Source organism: Xenopus tropicalis, chromosome 2, assembly GCF_000004195.4.
Source record: "Xenopus tropicalis strain Nigerian chromosome 2, UCB_Xtro_10.0, whole genome shotgun sequence".
Lineage (NCBI taxonomy): Eukaryota > Metazoa > Chordata > Amphibia > Anura > Pipidae > Xenopus > Xenopus tropicalis.
In genome coordinates this window covers 173,934,867-173,961,688 of record NC_030678.2, presented here as the reverse complement: position 1 = coordinate 173,961,688, position 26,822 = coordinate 173,934,867, and the positions used below count along the sequence as shown (strand labels likewise).

Here is a 26,822-nt window from a genome sequence, read left to right as displayed (position 1 = left end):
GTTCTGTTAGTGGGAGAGATTCGCTGGTCTTGGGTATTTATGTCTATATTTTCTGCCGTAAAGCAAGAGCCGGCTGCTGTGCAGGTACTGTTTTATTATTACAGAGAAAAGGGAATCATTTAACCATGAAATAAACCCAATAGGGCTGTTCTGCCCCAATAAGGGGTAATTATATCTTAGTTGGGATCAAGTACAGGTACTGTTTTATTATTACAGAGAAAAGGGAATCATTTAACCATGAAATAAACCCAATAGGGCTGTTCTGCCCCCAATAAGGGGTAATTATATCTTAGTTGGGATCAAGTACAGGTACTGTTTTATTATTACAGAGAAAAGGGAATCATGTAACCATTAAATAAACCCAATAGGGCTGTTCTGCCCCAATAAGGGGTAATTATATCTTAGTTGGGATCAAGTACAGGTACTGTTTTATTATTACAGAGAAAAGGGAATCATTTAACCATGAAATAAACCCAATAGGGCTGTTCTGCCCCAATAAGGGGTAATTATATCTTAGTTGGGATCAAGTACAGGTACTGTTTTATTATTACAGAGAAAAGGGAATCATTTTTTAAATTGTGAATTATATGATTAAAATGGAGTCCATAGGAGTTGGCCTTTCCGTAATTCTGAACTTTCTGGATAACGGGTCTGATACCTGTATATTAAAGGGTTCACCTTTACATTACCTTTTTAGTATGTCATAGAACGTCCTATTCCTAGCAACTTTGCAATTGGTCTTCATTACCAATTTGTTTTATAGTTTTCAAACTATTTGCCTTTCTCTCCTACGTTTTTCCAGCTTTTCAAATGGGGGTCACTGACCCCAGCAGCAAGAAAAACTATTGCTGTGTGCACTTACAAATGTATTAATATTGTTTACTTTTTATTATCTTACTATTCAGTCCCTTTTCTATTCGTATTCCAGTCTTTCATTTAACCCACTGCCTGGTTACTAAGGTAAACAAGACCCTAGCAACAAGAAAGCTGCAAACTAGAGAGCTGCTGAACAAAAAGCTAAATACCTGAAAAACCACAAATAATAAAAAATAAAAATGAAGACCAGTTGCAAATTGCCTCAGAATATAGTGCTGGGCGGTATACCGGTTTTTAAAAAAAAAAAACGGTATGAGTTTTAAACATACCGCTATACCGGTATGCGCGCCTCCTGCTGTTTTTCTCCAATCACATCCGGGTTGCGCCCGTGCGTACGTGACGTCGGCGCGCATGTGACGTCGCTAGGACGCATCGCTGGAGCTGGAGGAACCACAAGTTGGGTAAGTTCTGCTGGGGGGTTGTGGCTGGGGTTGGGGGGCTGGGGTTGGTGTTGGGGTTGTTGGGGGGGGGGGGCTGGGGTTGTTGGGGGGGGGGGCTGGGGTTGTTGGGGGGTGTGGGGGGCCACCAATATTTATTATTTATTTTTTATTTATATACCGTCAAATACCGTGATACCGATATAATTTTGAAAAATACAGTGATATAAATTTTTGGTCATACCGCCCAGCTCTATCAGAATATCAGCATCTATATCATATTAAAAGTTAATTTAACGGGGAACAACCCCTTTCAAGACGAAGGTTATTCAGGCTCTTGCAGAACTTGTGTTTTATCCTTTTGGTTTCTTGTCTCCGCTCTGACAATCTATGGAGGGAGTAAAATTCCTTGTTCCTTCAGTGCACAAAACCGGGTTTTTAGATATTTATTAACAAAGAGAAAGGTCTTCTGGCACCAAGCTGTGAGCGCTGCGCTCTTATTGGGGGGGGGGGGGGGGAGGTTGTTATTTGGCCGCCGGCACCGGCCAACATTGTTGTCTCTTTGAAGTGGTTCAGCTTGAACAGAGCGTTTCCAAACACTGGATTTAAAGCAGAGATGGGACTGAGGGCGAATCCGCAGATGGTATCTGGCACCAACTGCAACTTGGCACACGTAAGATTTAATTCATTTATGACGGGAATGCTATAATTAGGCCATTCCGTTTCATTTGACTTAACTGGCACTGGCACTATTTATTGTTTTAGGAATGTGGGTCTCGGTGTGGAGTGAAGTATTCTTATTTATCTGTGCGTCCCATCTTATTGGCACAGGTAGCCGGGAGTGGGTTTTGTTAAAGGAAAATATACATTTTTTTTCCCATATGTTGTGTATGTCTTGCTTTATGGCTGTTATCATTATAGCAGAGCATTCTGTCACATGGCACAGATCCCCCCCCCCCCCCATTGTAAGCAGCAGTCCTGCCCTGCTTTATGGCTGAGATTCTAGCTATCTGTATAACAGAGCATTCTGTCACAGTGGCACAGATCCTATCTGATCCCCCCATTGTAAGCAGCAGTCCTGCCCTGCTTTATGGCTGAGATTCTAGCTATCTGTATAACAGAGCATTCTGTCACAGTGGCACAGATCCTATCTGATCCCCCCCATTGTAAGCAGCAGTCCTGCCCTGCTTTATGGCTGAGATTCTAGCTATCTGTATAACAGAGCATTCTGTCACAGTGGCACAGATCCTATCTGATCCCCCCCCATTGTAAGCAGCAGTCCTGCCCTGCTTTATGGCTGAGATTCTAGCTATCTGTATAACAGAGCATTCTGTCACAGTGGCACAGATCCTATCTGATCCCCCCACTGTAAGCAGCAGTCCTGCCCTGCTTTATGGCTGAGATTCTAGCTATCTGTATAACAGAGCATTCTGTCACAGTGGCACAGATCCTATCTGATCCCCCCATTGTAAGCAGCAGTCCTGCCCTGCTTTATGGCTGAGATTCTAGCTATCTGTATAACAGAGCATTCTGTCACAGTGGCACAGATCCTATCTGATCCCCCCCATTGTAAGCAGCAGTCCTGCCCTGCTTTATGGCTGAGATTATAGTTTATATTTTGTTATGAGGAGATGGAGACAAATTACAGGGCAATACTTAGCATGGGGTTTTGTCCAGTTCCTCAGACAGATGCTTCTTACCATGGGTCATATACCAATAATAATATGTACTGCCTTTTTAAAAAGTGGTCTTGCCATATTGGGTTAAATTTGTTTTTCATTATATTTTGTGTATTTTTTTTCCTTAGAATCAACATTTTGAAGCTTTAAACTGATGCAATGACAGAAGTTTGAATTCCTTACAAACATCTTTTGATCTTTTTCTTCTGCGGATATTTCTGAATTGGCTACGTCATCAGCCGAGTGAAGAGCAAGGGAACATTCAGCTTGTTGGTAAAGGTATGTACAGTTTGTTGTTTGCAGCTATTTCCAACTTCTGTCTAGCAGTTGTGTATGATTAATACTCATGTGACCGGGTTTCGCTGCCTGTTATAATGATGCCGTATATAAAGGCCTGGGGGGGGGGGTGTCTAAAGATGTTTGGGACATGCTCCAGATTCCATGCAGGGTTCGGACGACCTATTCTTGTGGTTTCGGTGCATATAAGTACTGTATATTTAAAGGAACACTGGCATAGGAAAACATGTTTGTTACAAAGCCATCAGTTAATAGAGCTTCTCCAGCAGAATTTTGCATTGTAATCTGTTTTTCCCATGGGGCTAGCCATATTCTTCATTTCCCAGGGTGCCACAGCCATGTGACCTGTGCTCTGATAAACTTCACTCACACTTTACTGCTGCGCTGCAAGTTGGTGTGATATCCCCACCCTCACCCCCAGCAGCCGATCAGCAGAACAATGGGAAGGGAGCAAGATAGCAGCTCCCAGTAGGTATCAGAATAGCACTCAATAGTAAGAAATCCAAGTCCAGCTTGGGACTCCTCCAGTTACATGGGAGTAGGAGAAACAATAGGTTAGCTGAAAGCAGTTCTAATGTGTAGCGCTGGCTGAAAGCTCAGACTCAGGCACAAGGCACTGAGATGGCGCCTACACACCAATATTACAGCTACAAATACATTTGTTGGTACAAGAATAAAAGGTTAAATGGAAGAGGGAATTATTTGCTGTGTAACAGTGTCATTTAGAAATAAAAAGTGCCCCACAAATATCATGGCAGTGTCCCTTTAAAAGTAAAAGTGATATAGGGATAGGACCGGTTATTTAGAATTCTTGGTACCTGGGTTTTCCAGGTAAGGAGTCTTTCTGTAAATTGTAAATCTCCATACTAAAAAATCATTGAAAGATTAAATTAATTTTTTTTGTCACTAATAAGGGGTAATTATATCTTAGTCTGGATCAAGTACAGGTACTGTTTTATTATTACAGAGAAAAGGGAATCATTTAACCATTAAATAAACCCAATAGGGCTGTTCTGCCCCCAATAAGGGGTAATTATATCTTAGTTGGGATCAAGTACAGGTACTGTTTTATTATTACAGAGAAAAGGGAATCATTTAACCATGAAATAAACCCAATAGGGCTGTTCTGCCCCAATAAGGGGTAATTATATCTTAGTTGGGATCAAGTACAAGTACTGTTTTATTATTACAGAGAAAAGGGAATCATTTAACCATTAAATAAACCCAATAGGGCTGTTCTGCCCCAATAAGGGGTAATTATATCTTAGTTGGGATCAAGTACAGGTACTGTTTTATTATTACAGAGAAAAGGGAATCATTTAACCATGAAATAAACCCAATAGGGCTGTTCTGCCCCCAATAAGGGGTAATTATATCTTAGTTGGGATCAAGTACAGGTACTGTTTTATTATTACAGAGAAAAGGGAATCATTTAACCATGAAATAAACCCAATAGGGCTGTTCTGCCCCCAATAAGGGGTAATTATATCTTAGTTGGGATCAAGTACAGGTACTGTTTTATTATTACAGAGAAAAGGGAATCGTTTAACCATTAAATAAACCCAATAGGGCTGTTCTGCCCCCAATAAGGGGTAATTATATCTTAGTTGGGGTCAAGTACAGGTACTGTTTTAAGAAAGGAAATTAATTTAAAAATCTGAATTATTTGATTAAAATGAAGTCTTATGGCTGACAGCCCACCAATAATTTGGAACTTTCTGGATAGTGAGTTTCCGGTTAATGGATCCTATACCTGTACTTTCAAATTAATGATCCTACCCTTACTGAGGCAGGTGGACCCAGACTGCGCATTTTAAAATATTGCATGGATGTTTGATGCAACTCTGTGTTTCAGTGCAGTAGGGGGCGCTGTGAGTCTCTCTCTATGGGTTATTGCTGCCCAGAAATGTCCGCTGTTACAGGTAAGGGAATCTGAGCGCCTCAAGTGACCTCACTCTACTGGAGTACACTATTGCTTTATTACAGGGATCCCCAACCTTTTATACCTGTGAGTCGCCATTTAGTGATGGGCTGTGTGCTCCCTCAGAGATCAGCTGACAGGAAGTGATGCAGCTCTAAATGTAACAGGAAGTAGTGTGGGAGCAAAAGGCAGAACTCTGCCCATTCATTGGCTGATGGGGCCTAGCATGTATGTGTGCCTTGGCTTGTTTGTGTGCACTGTGACTCCTATGATCCCAGGGGGCGGCCCTTAGTACTTAAAATGGCAGTTTCCTATTTAGGATTACCCAATGGCACATACTGCTAAAAAAGTATATTTTTATGAAAATGGTTCATTTGTATGAAGCCGGGTTTTACATATGAGCTGTTTTACTCAATATATTTTTATAGAGACACATTGTTTGGGGGTATAGTTTTCCTTTATGATACTGTACTTGAGAAAGCAGTAGATAGAATTTTTTGTGTTTCAAATTATTATTTTTTGGGCAGTTGGGGGCCCTCAAACCAGTAGGCAACTGACCCTCGCAGCTACTTAATTCTGGTTGAAGCGCTTCATTTTATGTGTTTATTTTCTCCTTCTGGTGATTATTATACTTTCACAAAAGGAATGGTCTCCCCTTGCCAAGATCTGAGAGAATCAGTAAAATTTAGGTCAAATCAGCTTTCCTGCCATGAAGGCATAATAGCAAATACAGATCAAGCCTAAGTAATATTAAGCTGTTGCAGAACTACAAAAGGCATTACATGTGGCCGGGGAATTGTGGGAATAGCCGGAGCTGCTGCCAGTGCTTGTCCCTGCTATCTGCCTGCAAGCTGAATTATTCACTTGTGCCTGCAAGGGAGGATCAGTGTAAGTGCAACAGGGAATGCTCAGTGTCATCCTATTACTGAGTTGGGCTCAGATGGTGATTACCTGTGGCCAAACAGAGTTACTCTCCCAAAGGGAACCCTGGAAGCAAAGCTCAGCCGCTGTTCTGCTGGAATTCTGCTGCTGGAACATCACCAGCCCGGCCATAAATAGGCAGTCACAGGGAAGGGAGCATGGCCTACTTTCTTAGAATTTTGGCCACTGGAAGGCGCTGTTCCTACCTGAATTTACGGCTAAGGTTACCTTACCAGATCTCTGGCTGGGGTACAAATAAGCACTGACTATAAGTAACTGCTCTGCTGGTCCTGGGAGTTAAGGTCCCCATACACCTTAAGATCCGCTCCATTGGCGACGTCGCTAAGCAAGTGGATCTTCTCCTGATATCCACCACCTATGGGTGGGCGATACCGGGAGAATCCAGGCTAATTCGATCGTTTGACCCTGAGGCCAAAAGATCGAATTATAACGATGGGTATAGGCAAAGTCGGTCCAGAGATCGCTTTGGATCTAGTCGATCCGACTAGATTTTTAAACCTGCCCGATCAAGATCTGCCCGATTTCAGGCCAGATATCGGTCAGGCAGTCCCGTTGGTAGTGCCCATACACGGGCCGATCATCTGCCGAATCTAAGGGACCCTTATCGGCAGCTAGAATCGGCCCGTGTATGGGGACCTTTAGTGACTTATCTAATTGCACGCTGACAGCTAAAGGGATTAATGCACGGAACTGTGGACCAGACCTTAAATATCCCTATGCACTATATGGGGTGCATTTAGTTGCAGTGCAGAAAGAGTTAATCCCTAAATGTGCAGCTATCAGGTTTTAGTTGCACCCCAGGGTGCGCTGCAGCTCCGTGTAGGGTGACGTAAGCAGGACGGAGCTTAGCGACTGGCTACACACAGTGAGAAATAAGGGAATTAAGGTCAGGGCTTACGCTTCCAGCTCGTGTGATAAAACCCAGATGCACCGGAGTGTGAGCAACTGGGCCACTTTTATAGGGGAGAAAGGGAAAAGCAGAGTCAAGCAGTGCAATGAACTCGGCTCAGAGCTGCCGGAGGCAAATCTTTTTTTACATTATTTAGAAGAAATGACGTAGGGTTGTTCCACTTTTGGGACAAGAAGAAGTTTCCCATTTCCTCTAGGGAGAAGGATTCCAAGTTGCTGTATTGCCCTGTTACCCTTCCTCCAAATAGTCCCACAGAGGACTAAACCCATATTCCTTCCACATTGTATCTCTTATTTAACCACCCCCCTCATCCACAGTGTTTCTCCTAACATATCATGTCTGTAGTACAGTACTCAAGGGAACTCCATGGCACCCCCAACTGCCACATCTGTTGTACAGTATTGAAGGGAACGCCATGAAACCCCCAACTGCCATATCTGTTGTACAGTCTTAAAGGGAACTCCATGGAACCCCCATCCACTTTGTCTGTTGTACAGTCCTAAAGGGAACTCCATGGAACCCCCAGCCAACATGTCTGTTGTACAGCCCTAAAGGGAACTCCATGGAACCCCCATCCACTTTGTCTGTTGTACAGTCCTAAAGGGAACTCCATGGAACCCCCATCCACTTTGTCTGTTGTACAGTCCTAAAGGGAACTCCATGGAACCCCCAGCCAACATGTCTGTTGTACAGCCCTAAAGGGAACTCCATGGAACCCCCATCCACTTTGTCTGTTGTACAGTCCTAAAGGGAACTCCATGGAACCCCCAGCCAACATGTCTGTTGTACAGCCCTAAAGGGAACTCCATGGAAGCCCCATCCACTTTGTTGTACAGTCCTAAAGGGAACTCCATGGAACCCCCTTCCACTTTGTCTGTTGTACAGTGCTGGAGGGATGGAAGTAAGGGCAACCCTCAGGCGAACAATCTGCCGTACAGTATTGGATGACTTAGCAAGTGAAGAGGAGCCCCCATACACTATAGAAGTAAGCAGATCCCCCCCCCAGTCACTAGCTGGAGTGAAATCCCCAGCAATTCCATGCAGTAAAGGAATTGTGGGAGCCCCCAGCCAGTGTATTGGGATGTGTGTGCTGATGCCCGTGGCCCCTCGCCTGTTATTATACACTGAGTGACTGAGCCTCACTCCTGTTCCCAGATATGCAGTGTGGTATTTCTCTCTCTCTGCGGCCTTACTCTCTCCCCCCCCCCCTCGGCTGTGAGTTAGTAGCACAGCGTGCCATCTCATTCCTGCACTAATGCCAGCTCTCCCCCTGGCACTGCAGGGCACAATGCTGATCTGGCACTTTGGTCGATTCCATAAAGAAAAAAGTCAAAGAAAACGTCCATATGAGGGAAGTATTTGGTGTAACCTGCTTTGCTCCTGGAACTGCACATCCTCTGTACATATTCCCTGTGTACTAAAGCCGGCTATCATCCATTATTTAATAATGGCTGCCAGGCTGCCTCCACTTATGATTTAGACATGAAGGCTGGCACCTTACTACCTGGCACTTTTCCGCATCTCCTGCTGTATAATCTCCTGTGTGCAATAAGGGCCATTTCATTTACTAAAATGTCATCTAACCCTTTCTTAAACTAATAGGTTGCGTCTGTGTGTGCAACCACGTCACAGAGGGCTGCCTCTCTATTTATCCCCATGTACAAGCACTTTCAATCCCTCATCTTCTCAGTGTGGGAGGAGGGTGCCCTTCTGTCTATGGAAAGATCCGATACCTTCCGGAGAACTTTTGCTGGTGTCCTCTTGTATATATCAGTACAGAGCCATCCCATCACCCTAAAGTCAACACTTTCACAATATTTGGTTTCGGGTAAAGGAGAAGGAAAGGTAGAAACTCAGTAGGTTTATCAGAAAGGTCTATGTAAACACAGCCATAAGCACTCACAGAAATGCCAAGTCCTCTATTAAAAGAAACACTGGATTTATTTTCTTCTTTTGTATACACATGTTCTTCTGTGTCGGATTTCCTTCTCCCCAAATAAGTCTTCAGGGCACGGACTGGAGTCTGCTCAGTTTACTCCTCTCTCCCTCATCCCCTATCTTCTCCTGCTGCCCTTCCCATCAGAATTCGCTGCCCCGCCCTTCAGAATTCGCTCCCCCTCCCAACTGTGTAATCTGAGCTACCAGCAGCCAGAGCTGCAGCAGGAAGCTACTGAGACCAAGCTAAAATGGCAGCCGCTATCTTAAACAGAGAAAGCTGCTAGGGCTGTTACTCTTGTATGGTAAAGTTTTCTGCAAAATAAATAGTGTTGTAGCTTTCACTAATGGGGAGAATCTATTGGCAGTAAAATGCCTTTCCTTCTCCTTTTAAGGGTCAGATTATTTTGGAACAATGTCGCCATACAAAGAGGGCTTGGGCAGGGTGGGGCCATTTGGGTGTGGATTGAAGGGGAACCCCTGATAAGGCAGGGAAGACAATTTAAATAGAGTATCCAATAGAGTATTTTAAAATTGAGTATCCAGAATAATCCATAAAAATAAAGATTTATTCAAAACTATGTTAGAATCAAAGTTACATACAGGGCCCATTACATTCCCCTTAACGCGTTTTGTGCCCTCTGTTATGCAGTTGCAGTGCAGTGTTATAGCTGTGATATGATTAATTGCCCCACCTTGGTTCCTGTCCTTCACCCTGAATAACCTGTCTGTTTCAGATTCCCTTGATATTGATGCCCATGAAAATTGTCCATTTTTTTCCAGTGCCTTTAGATGTTTTTGTGCCCACAAGTTACAATGCTGTGTACGGGCAATTACCTAGGAATTGTGTCTCCCAAAAAGCAACTAGAATGTGCAGTCTTAGGAACAAGGTAGGCCAGCAGTGCCTTTCCCTAGCAGCCCTTGGGCACAAGGAATCAAGTGATGCACAAAAATAAAACCAGGCATTTAAGGGGTTAATCATCTTTGAATTAACTTTTAGGATGATGCAGAGGATGATATTCTGAGACTATTTGCAATTGGTCTTCATTTTTTTTTTTTTTAAATAATTAAGTTTTTTGTTCAGCAGCTCTCCAGTTTGGAGTTTTCTGCAGATGTCTAGTTGCTAGGGTCAGAATTACCCTAGCAACCAGGCAGTTGGTTGAGTGAGAGACATAGGAGAGGACCTGAATTGAAAAAAAAACAAATAACAATACAATAACATGTTAATATAAAGGCTCTTTCTTTCACCACCACAATCCAGGCTCACTTTACTGCAGCAGTCATAGGTCACGGTTTATGACGTTTTGATGTGTCTATTAAATACGTGTATCTATCAAATACGTGTTCTTACTGGCCAAATGGGCGACGCTGTTGGGAGATGTTAAGAGGTGTAGGTGCTGCAGTAACTATATTGCCCCTGGCAACGTAGGAAGGTTGTCTACTATGACTTCTAGATTTTTCTAGAGTCTCCAGGGGTTTTGGAACCTATATAAATTCTGTGCGTAATTGGTTTTGTACCAGGGAATGGAACTGGTGGGGCAATGTGAGCGGGAGGGGGGCATTGCCTTAAGCAGCCCTGTCCTATATCCACCCACTCCTGGTAATGGGACTTGTACTGCTTCACACTAAAGGGCAAGGAAGTCTATTCATTATATATATATGATGTTGGAGGGCACTATTCTAAGACAGTTTGAAGTTGGTCTTCATTTTTTATTTTTTAATTCTTTGAATTTTTTTAGCAGCTTTCCAATTGGGAGTTTCAGCAGCTAACTGGTTGCTAGGGTTCTTATTACCTTAGCGACCAGGAAGTGGTTTAATGAGAGACAGATATATAAACAGATGAGGACCCGAATAGAAAAATAATTTATGAAAAGTAATAATAAAACAGTAGCCTCACAGCAATTATTTCCTGGCTATGGGGGTCAGTGACCTCCATTTGAAAGCAGCAAGGAGTTAGGAGAAGAAGGCAAATAATTAAAAAAAACTATAAGAAATAAATAATGAAGACCAATTGAAAAGTTTCTTAGAATTGGCGGTTCTGTAACATACTAAAAGTTAACTTAAAGGTGAACCTCCCCTTTGTGTCCAATTTCCACTGGCTTTAAAGGGCTGTATATTGGCTAAAGCTGCATTGCAACCATAGGCCCTCTCTCTCTCTCTCTCTCCCCCCCCCCCCCCCCCCCCAGTTGCGGGTCTCTCTCTCTCTCTCCCCCCAGTTGCGGGGCCCCCTCTCTCTCTCTCTCTCCCCCCAGTTGCGGGGCCCTCTCTCTCTCTCTCTCTCTCTCTCTCTCTCTCTCTCTCTCCCCCAGTTGCGGGGCCCTCTCTCGCTCTCGCTCTCTCTCCCCCCAGTTGCGGGGCCCTCTCTCTCTCTCTCCCCCAGTTGCGGGGCCCTCTCTCTCTCTCTCCCCCCCCAGTTGCGGGGCCCTCTCTCTCTCTCTCTCCCCCCAGTTGCGGGGCTCTCTCTCTCTCTCTCTCCCCCCAGTTGCGGGGCCCTCTCTCTCTCTCCCCCAGTTGCGGGGCCCTCTCTCTCTCTCCCCCCAGTTGCGGGGCCCTCTCTCTCTCTCCCCCCAGTTGCGGGGCTCTCTCTCTCTCTCTCTCCCTCTCTCCCTCTCTGTCTCTCTCTCTCTGTCTCTCTCTGTCTCTCTCTCTCTCTGTCTCTCTCTCTCTCTCTCTGTCTCTCTCTCTCTCTCTCTCTCTCTCTCTCTCTCTCTCTCTCTCTCTCTCTCTCTCTCTCTCTCTCTCTCTCTCTCTCTCTCTCTCTCTCTCTCTCTCTCTCTCTCTCTCTCTCTCTCTCTCTCTCTCTCTCTCCTCCCCCCCCCCCCCCCCCCCCCCCCCCCCCCCCGTTGCGGGGCCCTCTCTCACTTGTTGTTAGAGGCCCCCGTGCTCCTTGTTGTTCCCCCGGGGAGCTAGGGGTTATCATTTGGAGAACAGTGGTCTGTGCCAGGGATGATTATTGCTGTGATTTATTACTAGGCTATTATATGAGTACTGGGAGGGTATAAAAATAACTCATGGGTAGGAGAGCGTTGGTCCCGAGGTGCTGCGTCCTCCCATCTCAGGCTGCTTCATGTTGCACGTTCTGCCTGTGGACTTTATTGCCACGGAACTTCCACGGCTTAACCCTTCCTCTTCTACTTCACTTTAACCCAATGAGGCCTGGAGTGTCTCCTCTCTGGAAGGTAGTCTTCTTCATTTTACTTCCCCCCCATTAGTATTTATTGGACTCCTAAGTGCTGCTTAGTGACCCGTCCCCTCGGCTATAATCTATCTGGGTAATTTGTGGCTGTGAGAGAGGGAGCTGCCCGCACTGCTGCCTGAGCTGAATATATATATATATATATATATATATATATATATATATATATATATATATATATATATTGCCCCTGTGTAGTGCAGCCCATTAATCCCGGGGAGGGTTATAGCCCAATATGGCTGCTCAGCTGTATATCTTCTTCTGTCTCACCCCATTCCTTTAGGGATTAATAGCAAGGAACTTGCGCTCCTTTATACAGGAACAATTCATTTTTGTCTTTGTGGCTTTCTATGCACCATTCAGTATTGTGCCCTGTGTCTTTCAAGAGCTTCTCCAGCAGAATCCTGCATTGTAATCTGTTTTTCCCATGGGGCTAGTCATATTCTTCATTTCCCAGGGTGCCACAGCCATGTGACCTGTGCTCTGATAAACTTCACTCACGCTTTACTGCTGCGCTGTAAGTTGGAGTGATATCCCCCCCCCTCACCCCCAGCAGCCGATAAGCAGAACAATGGAAAGGGAGCAAGATAGCAGCTCCCAGTAGGTATCAGAATAGCACTCAATAGTAAGAAATCCAAGTCCGGCTTGGGACTCCTCCAGTTACATGGGAGTAGGAGAAACAATAGGTTACCTGAAAGCAGTTCTAATGTGTAGCGCTGGCTGAAAGCTCAGACTCAGGCACAATGCACTGAGATGGCGCCTACACACCAATATTACAGCTACAAATACATTTGTTGGTTCAAGAATAAAAGGTTAAATGGCAGAGGGAATTATTTGCTGTGTAGATTCTCATGAGAGAATCTACATTGATACCCAGCGCTTCCCTTCTCTTTGTCTCATGAAACGACAGAAGAAGATAAAGGAGACCCCCTGGGTTACACATTGCAGGAGTGAGCTTGCCAGATTGGCTGGAGCAGCATTGTGCTGGAACTAACCCAACTCTTACTATACCCACACATAAATCAGGACCTGTATCTATTTTATGTTAAATAACTTTCCCTTTATTGTGCTGTAAGTGCCCTATAAAATATAAACACACGGTGCTCTCTCTATCTACTCTTTAGTCTTCATTTAACAGTGACTATTATGAGTAGAGTTGCACAACCTTGTGATTTAATAGGATTTAAGGGTAATTGGAGTATATTCTGACTCTGGTTCTGACTCACTTTGTGGGTATCCCAAGGGTACCTGGTCCTCTGCAGGACTCTACTCCCTGCAGCCTTGTGCCTTTATATGGGCACAGAACCCCTCAGTGACTGCTAATATCCTTATCATTTACAGTAGGGGGTACATTATCCCTTATAATACATGAGTGATACTCAGAGTTCCCTGTATAACTCAGCCTGCAGCCTTGTGCCTTTATATGGGCACAGAACCCCTCAGTGACTGCTAATATCCTTATCATTTACAGTAGGGGGTACATTATTCAGTGATTATAGTTCAAAGCTGTATCTGATTGGCTCTTAGGCATGAGTGGTGGGTTTGTCTGGTCTCTCAAGTGTCACCCAATGGGACTGTCTCTTGTGTCCCTGTCACTTTCAGATTCGTACAGCACTAAATGTTTAATGGTGAAATAAAATATCTTTGCAGTGTCAGTTTTATATGCTGATAATAAATTGTGAGGGTAAATAAATGTGCAATTCACAAGAAGGGCGAGTAGTTGGGAGAATCCTGAGTGCGTTTTTATAGCCGGAACCCCCCCCCCCCTGACATTTCCAAGTGGTTACTCCCGCTCCCCCCGTTCTTACTGTCAGATTCATCTTCCCTCATTGCTTTGATCCCGGAGCTTTTCCCCTATGGGTTACACTGGTGTCAGGATAACCTTGCAATTTCCAGTTCTCCCAGTGAAATGGAGGCTGTATAAATAAAAGCAATTAAATTCTTACATGTTAATCCAATTGCTGAGGATTCCCCTGGTTGCACCAGTACTGAGCACATTCACATCTGTCGGCACCGTGCTTCTGTACTAAAGGGAAAGCTAAACCATATGGTGTTCCCTGCCCGCGGTACAGAACTCTGTAAGAAATGAGAAGAGAGATTTCGACATAGGCCTCATCTGCCCAAGGCTTCCATTCCTTCTCTCCAGTTCCCATCGCCGGCAAACAGATCCGCAATAGAAAACGTGATTAGAAATTGATTTTCTCCCTATTTCAGTGCTGCCTTTGTCAGGTCTCTTGCATCCAACTGATTTGTCAGCTCGTCAGCTTCCACTCTAGTGATTAAAGGCGGCCATTCATGTTGGGATCCGCTCGTTTGGCGAGGTTGCTAAATAAGCTGGGTACCCCTGGAACTATAGCAGCATGACTGTTACCCCAATGTTTCTAAATATCTGTAACCTTGTTATGGGCTAAGGGGGCCCAGCCTGAAGGCCAGTTGGGGGGGGATTTGGGGTAAGTGCTTATTTGTGCCCTGGGTACCCCTGGAACTATAGCGGGGTGACTGTTACCCCAATGTTTCTATATATCTGTAACCTTGTTATGGGCTAAGGGGGCCCAGCCTGAAGGCCAGTTAGGGGGGGATTTGGGGTGAGTGCTTATTTGTGCCCTGGGTACCCCTGGAACTATAGCGGGGTGACTGTTACCCCAATGTTTCTATATATCTGTCACCTTGTTATGGGCTAAGGGGGCCCAGCCTGAAGGCCAGTTAGGGGGGGATTTGGGGTGAGTGCTTATTTGTGCCCTGGGTACCCCTGGAACTATAGCCGGGTGACTGTTACCCCAATGTTTCTATATATCTGTAACCTTGTTATGGGCTAAGGGGGCCCAGCCTGAAGGCCAGTTAGGGGGGGATTTGGGGTGAGTGCTTATTTGTGCCCTGGGTACCCCTGGAACTATAGCGGGGTGACTGTTACCCCAATGTTTCTATATATCTGTAACCTTGTTATGGGCTAAGGGGGCCCAGCCTGAAGGCCAGTTAGGGGGAGATTTGGGGGGATTTTCTAAATCTATGAACACATATTATATGGTCAATGATATGACAATAATGCAGTGCGCAGGGTTTACCAAAGACACATAGACATGTATAAGCAATATTCATTTTGTAGGGCCCCATGATGGATTGGTTCATGCCATAATAGTATAAAGGGGGCCATACAATCTGCTGGTTTGGCTAGATTGCCAAAAAGTGGATGATTCCACTGATGGAACCCTGATGTGCCCACCCAAGGTGGTTGATATGAAAGTATTCTTGTTTTAGTGGGTATGTGAGTGGGGCCTGTAGTGTGAGACTGCTGCCCCCCAGCTGCCTGTGAGTGTGTTATTATTGCCCAGATACACAAACCATAGGGTGAATATACATTTAATATCTGTTTCTGTTTGCTTACTTTTTAATTAATATTTAACATACTGTTTGTTTTCTTACAGAGATCTTGGTCTTCCAGAATGAATCCTGTTTACAGCCCTGTGCAACCAGGAGCTCCATACGGCAACCCCAAAAATATGGCCTATGCAGGTACAGACCCTGTCATTCTACCTCATTGTTACATTTATAATCAGGTTCCTTATTTGTTGAGAAATACTGTAGTGGTGAATCTCTCCATCACTATTGGCTTTATCTGCTCTTCATCCCTCTATTGTTAACCGCCCCCTACTTTGTGCCTGTTTCCCATGAGTGCTCAGTGTGCAGTTGGTGTATTTGCTCACTGGAATCCTGAAGTGCCAGTCTCGCCCAGTACTCTCACTTGCTTAGGGCCATTGGCCTTTTATGGTACAGGCTATGAGCAAACTTAGGGGGCTGTTCCTGCTGAATTGTGCTTAGTACAGGGGAATCCCTATGCTGCCATAGATTTATGGTATCTCTCTGTACAGGCTATGAGCAAACTTAGGGGGCTGTTCCTGCTGAATTGTGCTTAGTACAGGGGAATCCCTATGCTGCCATAGATTTATGGTATCTCTCTGTTCAGGCTATGAGCAAACTTAGGGGGCTGTTCCTGCTGAATTGTGCTTAGTACAGGGGAATCCTTATGCTGCCATAGTTTTATGGTATCTCTCTGTACAGGCTATGAGCAAACTTAGGGGGCTGTTCATGCTGAATTGTGCTTAGTACAGGGGAATCCCTATGCTGCCATAGATTTATGGTATCTCTCTGTACAGGCTATGAGCAAACTTAGGGGGCTGTTCCTGCTGAATTGGGCTTAGTACAGGGGAATCCCTATGTGCCATAGTTTTATGGTATCTCTCTGTACAGGCTATGAGCAAACTTAGGGGGCTGTTCCTGCTGAATTGTGCTTAGTACAGGGGAATCCTTATGCTGCCATAGTTTTATGGTATCTCTCTGTACAGGCTATGAGCAAACTTAGGGGGCTGTTCCTGCTGAATTGTGCTTAGTACAGGGGCTTGCATAGCGTAACACTTTAAATGCTGCACTTTGAGGTTGTGCCCCTGATCTTTCCTTTGTACAGCAGGGTAAATTAATATTTATGCCCTGCCCTTAGTCGTGTCCATTAGACAGTATTAAGTGCCGCTCTATACACTAGTGGCCGGGCTTTGTTCCCAGTGAATGACACAGCGGCGCAGGGGCTCAGCATGTGAATGGCAGAGCAATAAAAGCAGCGAGAGTTTTGTGCTCCTTGTTCCGCCTTATTGTGCGCTTTGTACGAGGGGCTGCAATTATCCCATCTATTGAGACCACAAGCAGCCCTCCAGCTGTGGGTGTGTCGGTATGCAGCCCGAGACTGTACAGTTTGGGTCCTTGGGAAAGCGATTGAGAGCCCAGCACCGGAATGAGACCTGCTGCTCAATATAATGCAGAGGTTTAGGTTTCCCTTTACTTTGCCTTTAAAAAGACCGTATCATACCAATGAGAAAATCTGAGACTTTAACCCTATTATAGAAGTATTATTTTATATATTTTTTTACATACTCCCCTGGCTGCTCAGAACCAGCGGACCTGGGCCATGTCTCCTCCATCTACCTGTTATTCTTTATTGCTTCATTCACCGATCAGCTGGGCAGAATGGGAGAGCTGCAAGATGGCTGCTTCTGAGCTGCCCTAGTCCCTTCTGCTGTAGAACTGGCCCAGAATGCTAATATCTCTGCGGCTGTTGGGAATGATTTATTAGATCCCCAAGCCCCCGGCTACAGGAGGAAAAACTTCTACTGGAGAGTTACTCAGCCTGACTTTTCCTGCTTGATCTTCTTCTACCCATATTTGTACCCACATCTGACCAATAGAGGCTTTAGCCGCCACCCAGTCCTTCGTTGCGGTAGATATTTGGTACAGATGGGTGTCAGCGCCCTAATTGGGTAGCTGGCCAGTCACCTTAGGTGGCACAGAGGGTAAATCTTATTGTTTCTGCAGAGAAAGCTTTGACTGATATTGCTTTTTGCCCCTCCTTTACTGCGCTAGGGTTAACGAGCGAAACTCTCCCATTGCATTTAGCTGGGATGCCGGGAGGCAAGTGAATCTTTAATTATCTTTCATCCGTTAACTATTCCATCAGATTAAATCAGTAGGTGACATCAGCTGCAAATGACATGTCCGCTTGGCGCGCAGGCGAAATCTCAATCACATAAAAACATGAACTCACGCTATTGGCTCAGAGTACGGCCAATACATATAAGGCTATTATACGCTGGCCAACCATTGGTTACAGTTTCGCTTGCATAGGGAAATAATTCTGGAAATGCATAATTCAACTTGCCTGACATCTCTGTCTTAACTAATGAATAAGGGTGAGAGATTCTGTCTTTAAAAGGTAATTTTAATGGTTTTATCCTGTGTGTGTATATATAAGATTATGTGTTGTGTTTTATTGGTTATAGATTCCCTTCCAGGAGCAGGTTAAGAATTTATAGATGTAGAGGAAAGGAGATCTCACCATCAACATAGGAAGGGGTTCCTTACTGTAAGGGCAGTCAGGTTATGGGATTCCCTACCAAGAGAGGGGGAATGAGTGATTCATTGGGGGTGGGGAGGGAAGGGGATCTCACGATCAGCATAGGAAGGGGTTCCTTACTGTAAGGGCAGTCAGGTTACGGGATTCCCTACCAAGAGAGGGGGAATGAGTGATTCATTGGGGGTGGGGAGGAAAGGAGATCTCACCATCAGCATAGGAAGGGGTTCCTTACTGTAAGGACAGTCAGGTTATGGGATTCCCTACCAAGAGAGGGGGAATGAGTGATTCATTGGGGGTGGGGAGGAAAGGAGATCTCACCATCAGCATAGGAAGGGGTTCCTTACTGTAAGGGCAGTCCGGTTATGGGATTCCCTACCCAGAGAGGGGGAATGAGTGATACATTGGGGGTGGGGGGGAAAGGGGATCTTACCATCAGCATAGGAAGGGGTTCCTTACTGTAAGGGCAGTCAGGTTATGGGATTCCCTACCAAGAGAAGAGGGAATGAGTGATTCATTGGGGGTGGGGAGGAAAGGGGATCTCACCATCAGCATAGGAAGGGGTTCCTTACTGTAAGGGCAGTCAGGTTATGGGATTTCCTACCAAGAGAAGAGGGAATGAGTGATTCATTAGGGGTGGGGAGGAAAGGGGATCTCACCATCAGCATAGGAAGGGGTTCCTTACTGTAAGGGCAGTCAGGTTATGGGATTCCCTACCAAGAGAAGAGGGAATGAGTGATTCATTGGGGGTGGGGAGGAAAGGGGATCTCACCATCAGCATAGGAAGGGGTTCCTTACTGTAAGGGCAGTCAGGTTATGGCCCCAGGTAAGTGAGGGACAGAATTCATTACCCAATCTGCCTGTAACTGCAGCATCTAATGAGGTTTCACGGCCCCTAAATATAATTTGGGAATTTCTCATGCAAGAGCTGCTCAGTACAGGGGGGGCTTCAGTTTGGGCACGTGCCCCCTATGCTCTCTGTTCTGCCTTCTGTCGGTACCGCTCTCCCTGCCCCCAACTGGGCTGGCTACGCTATTGGTTACTTACGGTTAGTGCCAGGCAGGTATATAGGGGGTATATTCATACAAAATATAAGTGCAGTGTGTGGCCTGACCCCTGCCAGTGTATGTACGGCGGGGAGGGATATTCTGCACTTAGTGGCACTGGCCGGGTCGGCACCGACAGACCCAGAGTGTTGGGCCGGCTGAGTGCTGTCGCCATGGATATAGTGCTGCGGGCTCCCATGCATTACTAATGGAGGAGCCAAACGATACAGTATTGAGTGGCTAAAGTGCTTTCCGCTCGGCTGTGCACCAGGCACGTGTGTGAGTGGCGCCTCCCGGCTGGGGGGCATCTATACTGGCACATTGTGCCCCACTTACCCTGATGTACCAGGATCCCTATGTATAGAAGGTTCTGTATCTTTACATGTGCCGGGTCACACAAACACTTAGCTGCAGTACTGCCGACTAGTGATGGGCGAAATGTTTCGCCAGGCATGGATTCGCGGTGAATTTCCGCGTTTCGCCATTGGCGGATTGTTTCGCGAAACGGATGAAAAAATTTGCCGCGGAAAAATTTGCCGCACGTCCAAAAATTGTCGCGGGCGACGAAACAATAGCCGCGGGCGACGAAACAATAGCCGCGGGCGACGAAACAATAGCCGCGGGCGACGAAACAATAGCCGCGGGCGACGAAACAATAGCCGCGGGCGACGAAACAATAGCCGCGGGCGACGAAACAATAGCCGCGGGCGACGAAACAATAGCCGCGGGCGACGAAACAATAGCCGCGGGCGACGAAACAATAGCCGCGGGCGACGAAACAATAGCCGCGGGCGACGAAACAATAGCCGCGGGCGACGAAACAATAGCCGCGGGCGACGAAACAATAGCCGCGGGCGACGAAACAATAGCCGCGGGCGACGAAACAATAGCCGCGGGCGACGAAACAATAGCCGCGGGCGACGAAACAATAGCCGCGGGCGACGAAACAATAGCCGCGGGCGACGAAACAATAGCCGCGGGCGACGAAACAATAGCCGCGGGCGACGAAACAATAGCCGCGGGCGACGAAACAATAGCCGCGGGCGACGAAACAATAGCCGCGGGCGACAAATTTTTTTTGTCGCACGACATTTTCGCCGTTTCGCGAATTTTTCGGCGAAACGGAACAGATTCGCTCATCACTACTGCCGACCACACGTTTGCCCAATTGGCCACTGGTGAATCTCACCGACGCTAATGGCCCAAATGGCTCCTTCAGCTCAAATGGATGCGCAGCTGTTGGTGTTAAGGTTGTAGTTCAGAAACACCAATGGCTGCTCTTCAGTATGGCCCTGGGCTCTTCCCTGCAATCAAGGTTAGACTCTGTGTATCCTAGCAACTGGAAGCTTTCTGTCCATCACTCCGTATCCTAGCAACTGGTAGCTTTCACTTGGCTTTTATGCCGGGAAATGAGGGCTCTTTGTCACTGTTCTGATTCGCTGCCACCCACAGCGGCCAGGGCATTCCTTGGGCAAAGCTGCCCCACACCCCGGGGGCATGCCTAATTGCCATTGGTCTTCATTTTTTATTTGTAGGGTTTTTTAATTGTTTCAATAATTGTTAAGCAGCTCTCCAGTTTGGAGTTAACAGCTATCTGGTTGCTAGGGTCCACATTACCTTAGCAACCAGGGAATGGCTTGAATGAGAGACTGATATACGACTAGGATAGGGACTGAATATAAAAAAAAAAAGTTATAAAAAGTCACTGCCAGGGTCAGTGACCCCCATTTGAAAGCTGGAAAGGCAAATTAAAAAAACTATAAGAAATAAAAGAGGGCCAGTTGAAAAGCTGCTTAGAATTGTTTTTAAAGGGGTAGTTCACCTTTAAGTTAACTTTTATTATGTTATAGAATGGCCACATCTAAGCAACTTTGCAATTGGTTTCTATTATGTATTGTTTATAGTTTTTAAATTATTTTCCTTCATCTGACTTTTTCCAACTTTCAAATGGGGGTCACTGACCCTGGCAACCAAAAACTATTGCTCTGTGAGTCTGCAATGTTATTTACTGTTGTTAATTTTTATTACTTTCTATGCAGGTCCTCTTACTATTCATACTCCCATCTTTTGTTTAAACCACTGCCTGGTTTCTAGGGTAAATAAGACCTTAGCAACCAAATAGATTCTAAAATACCATATAGAGAGCTGCTGAACAACAAGCTAAATAACTAAAAATACATCAAAAATAAATAGTGAAGACCAATTGCAAATCGTCTCAGAATATCAGTGTCTACATCATAGTAAAAGTTATTATAAAGGCATCCTGTTATATACGTGCTGCGGCTGGGCTTTTGCTGAGTGGATGTCGGAGAATAGGTAATTGTTATGGGGGGCAGCTCCGTGTCCGAGTAACGTTGCATTAGTGCTGTCTCGGCGCAGAGTGGGGCCGACAATCCAATGCGTTCGAGGCACTTAGCTGTGTTGCTATGGAAACGGCTCCCGAGTGATTTGTCGAGTAAAACGAAGGTTAACAGAAATGACTTCCTGTGGAATTCCGATAACAAATTCCCCCTATCAGCATTCCTGCACCTTCACTCGGGGCCTACAGCGCCCCCCCAGGGCTGGTTTTATAGGGGTCCAGGGGCCCCAGCATCTCACAGCCCCTTAGGGGGAATGTTTAATATTATGTCATAGGAAATAGATTGCAGCCCAGTCTCTGTAGGGGACCCACTACCTGCTATTTCCCTGGATCATAATAAAGGGATAAAAAAAAGGCCTTGGGGTATACTCGCTGTTCATATGCCCTTTAAAGTATGGGGTGATTGGCTATAATAACTAATCTCGGGGCACAAATAAGCACTCACCCCAAATCCACCCTTCCCCCCTAACTGGCCGTCAGGCTGGGCCCCCTTAGCCCAAAACAAGGTTACAGATATATAGAAACATTGGGGTAACAGTCACCCCGCTATAGTTCCAGGGGTACCCAGGGCACAAATAAGCACTCACCCCAAATCCCCCCTAACTGGCCTTCAGGCTGGGCCCCCTTAGCCCATAACAAGGTTACAGATATATAGAAACATTGGGGTAACAGTCACCCCGCTATAGTTCCAGGGGTACCCAGGGCACAAATAAGCACTCACCCCAAATCCCCCCCTAACTGGCCTTCAGGCTGGGCCCCCTTAGCCCATAACAAGGTTACAGATATATAGAAACATTGGGGTAACAGTCATGCTGCTATAGTTCCAGGGGTACCCAGGGCACAAATAAGCACTCACCCCAAATCCCCCCTAACTGGCCTTCAGGCTGGGCCCCCTTAGCCCATAACAAGGTTACAGATATATAGAAACATTGGGGTAACAGTCACCCCGCTATAGTTCCAGGGGTACCCAGGGCACAAATAAGCACTCACCCCAAATCCCCCCCTCACTGGCCTTCAGGCTGGGCCCCCTTAGCCCATAACAAGGTTACAGATATATAGAAACATTGGGGTAACAGTCACCCCGCTATAGTTCCAGGGGTACCCAGGGCACAAATAAGCACTCACCCCAAATCCCCCCCCAACTGGCCTTCAGGCTGGGCCCCCTTAGCCCATAACAAGGTTACAGATATATAGAAACATTGGGGTAACAGTCACCCCGCTATAGTTCCAGGGGTACCCAGGGCACAAATAAGCACTCACCCCAAATCCCCCCCTAACTGGCCTTCAGGCTGGGCCCCCTTAGCCCATAACAAGGTTACAGATATATAGAAACATTGGGGTAACAGTCACCCCGCTATAGTTCCAGGGGTACCCAGGGCACAAATAAGCACTCACCCCAAATCCCCCCTAATTGGCCTTCAGGCTGGGCCCCCTTAGCCCATAACAAGGTTACAGATATATAGAAACATTGGGGTAACACTCACCCTGCTATAGTTCCAGGGGTACCCAGGGCACAAATAAGCACTCACCCCAAATCCCCCCCTAACTGGCCTTCAGGCTGGGCCCCCTTAGCCCATAACAAGGTTACAGATATATAGAAACATTGGGGTAACACTCACCCTGCTATAGTTCCAGGGGTACCCAGGGCACAAATAAGCACTCACCCCAAATCCCCCCTAACTGGCCTTCAGGCTGGGCCCCCTTAGCCCTTAGTTAGGAATATAGGGGCTGGGTATATTAGCTGGGGAGGGGTAACTGAGCCAGGAAGTACAATCACGTTATTGCTATATGCCCCCCCATGCCTGGCAGGGATAGTGCTTAGCCGGAAACATTGCCCCCATTCCCCCCCCCGCGCCTGTAGCGGCATATTAACCCCCTAATAACCAGCCGTTACTTTATGGCAGTAAAGCCGCTCCCTGAATTTGCCTCAGACATTTATTTCTTTCTCTAATAAGGAGCCCCCGGGGCCCGGCGTAGCCGCGAGGCGCTGATGGATTCCTGTTGCCTCATATGAACCCAAAGCCAACGATAATATCTGCCCCGGCCCCGCTATGTACATCCCAGCTTATTGATTGTAGGGCTCTCTGCCGCTCTCAGTACCCACTTCATTCAGTGCCCTCTAAATCCTTCCATCCCTGCCCTCTAAATCCGCTGCTTTTATTGCCGGATGTTACGCCGCTCGCTAATCACACTCTCATTGAGCCTCTAGGCGCCCAATTATAGAATTCACTGGCCAACAGCTGGAGGGCTGCACCTCGGGCACCCCAACGTTTGTAACAAATATACCTAACGGGTTAAGCCTCTGTGTGCCGCTAACGTACACTGCAAATGTCTGCCATCCTGCCAGGGTAATGGATTCTTTCATTCTGTGTTTCTATTTATATAGCGCTGACATGTTCTCTAGCTCTTAAACACACGGTGTTCTTCAGTCCCTGCCCCAGTGAGCTTACAATCTAAGGTCCCTATCCCATTCCCATCAGCCCCTGCCCCAGTGAGCTTACAATCTAAGGTCCCTATCACATTCCCATCAGTCCCTGCCCCAGTGAGCTTACAATCTAAGGTCCCTATCCCATTCCCATCAGTCCCTGCCCCAGTGAGCTTACAATCTAAGGTCCCTATCACATGGCCATCAGTCCCTGCCCCAGTGAGCTTACAATCTAAGGTCCCTATCCCATGGCCATCAGTCCCTGCCCCAGTGAGCTTACAATCTAAGGTCCCTATCCCATGGCCATCAGTCCCTGCCCCAGTGAGCTTACAATCTAAGGTCCCTATCACATTCCCATCAGTCCCTGCCCCAGTGAGCTTACAATCTAAGGTCCCTATCCCATTCCCATCGGCCCCTGCCCCAGTGAGCTTACAATCTACGGTCCCTATCACATTTTCACCAACTAATGGCAGTTTTATTAGGAGCCATTAACCATGCGCACTACAGATCAACACTTTCACATAATTACAGGCCAAGCAATATGTATGTATGTATGTATGAGTTGCCTCCTTGCTGCTGTGTAATACCGGCCCCGCGGCGCTGCTATAAAGGAAACCCCAGCTAGAATGGAAGATATAAAAAGCCGCTGCACCCTGGCAGGGCTCGAGCACTGAAGCTATTTACCATTCCATGGCAGCTGGAGAAAGCAATTTCCCTTCGGACTCCCCGCCTAGGTACAATATTCTTCCAGCTGCCCCCCGGCGAGGCATTGCTCTGAATGGGAAGGTGAAAAGGGCAGTTGGAACTCGTTCCCCTCTGTCATGGAGCCAGAGCCGCCTCTATACAGCGCTGTATATGCGCTCATTTCTGCATTAGTATTGCACCGTATGTGTGGAAAGAGTGTATTTGATATTATGTTGTACTGGATTCTCATGTAATTGCTCTCTTTCTCCCCCCAGGTTACCCTGCCGGATACCCTACAGCGGCCCCTACCTACAACCCTAACATGTATGCCGCCAGCAGCCCCGGCTATGCCCCAGGTAAGAGTGCCTTTGCCTTGCCCAGGAGAGACGACCGAGCTGCAGCTGCCTACAAACATAATCAAGCTGTCCTTCCCTCAGGCTGGCTCCTTCTTGTGCTCTTCATGTTAGAATTGGCACAGCGTGGCGCTCAGACTCAAATCTGCTGCTTTTTTGGAAGCCAACGTGAAATGAGCACTTGTCTGAATATTAATTTCTTCCAAATTAGTCTGAGACTGCAGCGCGGCATGGAGACGGCTTAGTGTGGGGCCCCCCAGAAGGAGCAAGCGGGGCCTATGGTACTGCAGATTAACTGCTGCGGAATCCATACCAAGTGATTACTGTATATATGGTATCTGTTCCCAGCAGTATCACTCTGCATGTGTCTTGGCCAACGTGCGCTAAGGTAGGGGTGTTGGTACCCTATGGGCCCCCCCGAAGGAGCCGGCGTTGCCTATGGTACTGCAGATTAACTGCTGCAGAATCCATACCAAGTGATTACTGTTTATATGGTATCGGTACCCAGCAGTATCATTTTGTGTATGTCTTGGCCAACGTGGGCCATGGTAGTGGTGCCGGTACCCTATGGGCCCCCCAAAGGAGCCGGCGGGGCCTATGGAACTGCAGATTAACTGCTGCGGAAGCCATACCAAGTGATTACTGTTTATACAGTATTGGTACCCAGCAGTATCGTTCTGCATATATCTTGGCCTAGGTAGGGGTGCCGGTACCCTATGGGCCCCCCCGAAGGGGCCTATGGAACTGCAGATTAACTGCTGCGGAAGCCATACCAAGTGATTACTGTTTATACAGTATTGGTACCCAGCAGTATCGTTCTGCATATATCTTGGCCTAGGTAGGGGTGCCGGTACCCTATGGGCCCCCCGAAGGAGCCGAAGGGGCCTATGGAACTGCAGATTAACTGCTGCGGAATCCATACCAAGTCGCAGCAGTTTTGTTCTGCATATGTCTTGGCCAACGTGTGCCAGTAACCTATGGGAAGGATGCACCTTTGGTTGCACTGAATAGCAATATGGCAGCTTTGGGGCACTGGATAGAAGTATCATCAGCTCGTTGATGTGTCCCCGAACCAGTGGCGCCTATGCCTGATGTTTTAATTGGATCGTTTGGCCCGATATAGATACCTGCAGGTGGGCTTATCGGGAGAAGATCTGCACACTTTGAGACCTCGCCAAACGAGGGGAATTTACAGGGTACGGCCACCTTTAGAAATGGAGAAAATAGTAGATTATTAATAAGAGCCAGGCCAGACATTGATTCTGAATGCAGAATGAGGCCGGGGAGAGAACAAGGATGGGGTTATTTTTTCTTACTCAGACCCATTTACTTGTTTTTATCGGATCACCCTGTAAGAGTGGCTTCGGGAAGCCGGCACGCATGACTGGCTGCAGCTGCAATTTAATGGCCTCTGTTTTGCTTTTGTCTGGATTGAGGAATAAGCTCGGATAAAAATACGCTGCCCTGTGCTTTCCGAGAGACCTAATTATAAATAGGCAGATTGCGCTCGCCTCTGCTTCGCCCCTCGGGGTCTGGAATCCTATACACTGGAATTTTCCCTGTGGGTGTTTGTGAGACTGTCTCCCAGTATTTAACTTTAGTTACTGAAGGCATCCAGTATGGTTTTTGCCCCGGCCAAAAATGCTTTGGCTGTTTCTTAATTTGTCCAGCCTTGGTGATCTCTGTGGCAGCAACTGCATTCATATGGAGCAGTCTGGCATTTTGTGGTGTGTCAGAATGGCAAACTCATTCACCTTCATCATAGGCTTACTGTAGCAGGGTGTGGGGCATTCTTGGGCATGCATAGTGAATTACGTGGCACTGAGTCTGTGGGATAGCAGGTATAGTAGGGAGAGATGGTGCCTATAGTAGCAGTGGGGGGATAATAACCTCTGGGAAGGGACTGGGGCTGTGGGATAGCAGGTATAG

At 46.6% G+C, this 26,822-nt stretch overlaps 1 protein-coding gene across 1 annotated transcript in view; it reads left to right on the top strand.

Annotated features, from left to right (window-relative positions):
* Positions 1 to 26,822, top strand: part of fam168a (family with sequence similarity 168 member A) — a 53,457-nt gene that overhangs the window by 13,514 nt on the left and 13,121 nt on the right. The window contains exons 2-4 of the mRNA XM_031897376.1: positions 3,061 to 3,211; positions 15,556 to 15,643; positions 24,816 to 24,896. Of these exons, the coding sequence (XP_031753236.1) occupies positions 15,574 to 15,643; positions 24,816 to 24,896 (151 nt within the window). The 5' untranslated portion in view covers positions 3,061 to 3,211; positions 15,556 to 15,573. The remainder of the gene's footprint in view (positions 1 to 3,060; positions 3,212 to 15,555; positions 15,644 to 24,815; positions 24,897 to 26,822) is intronic.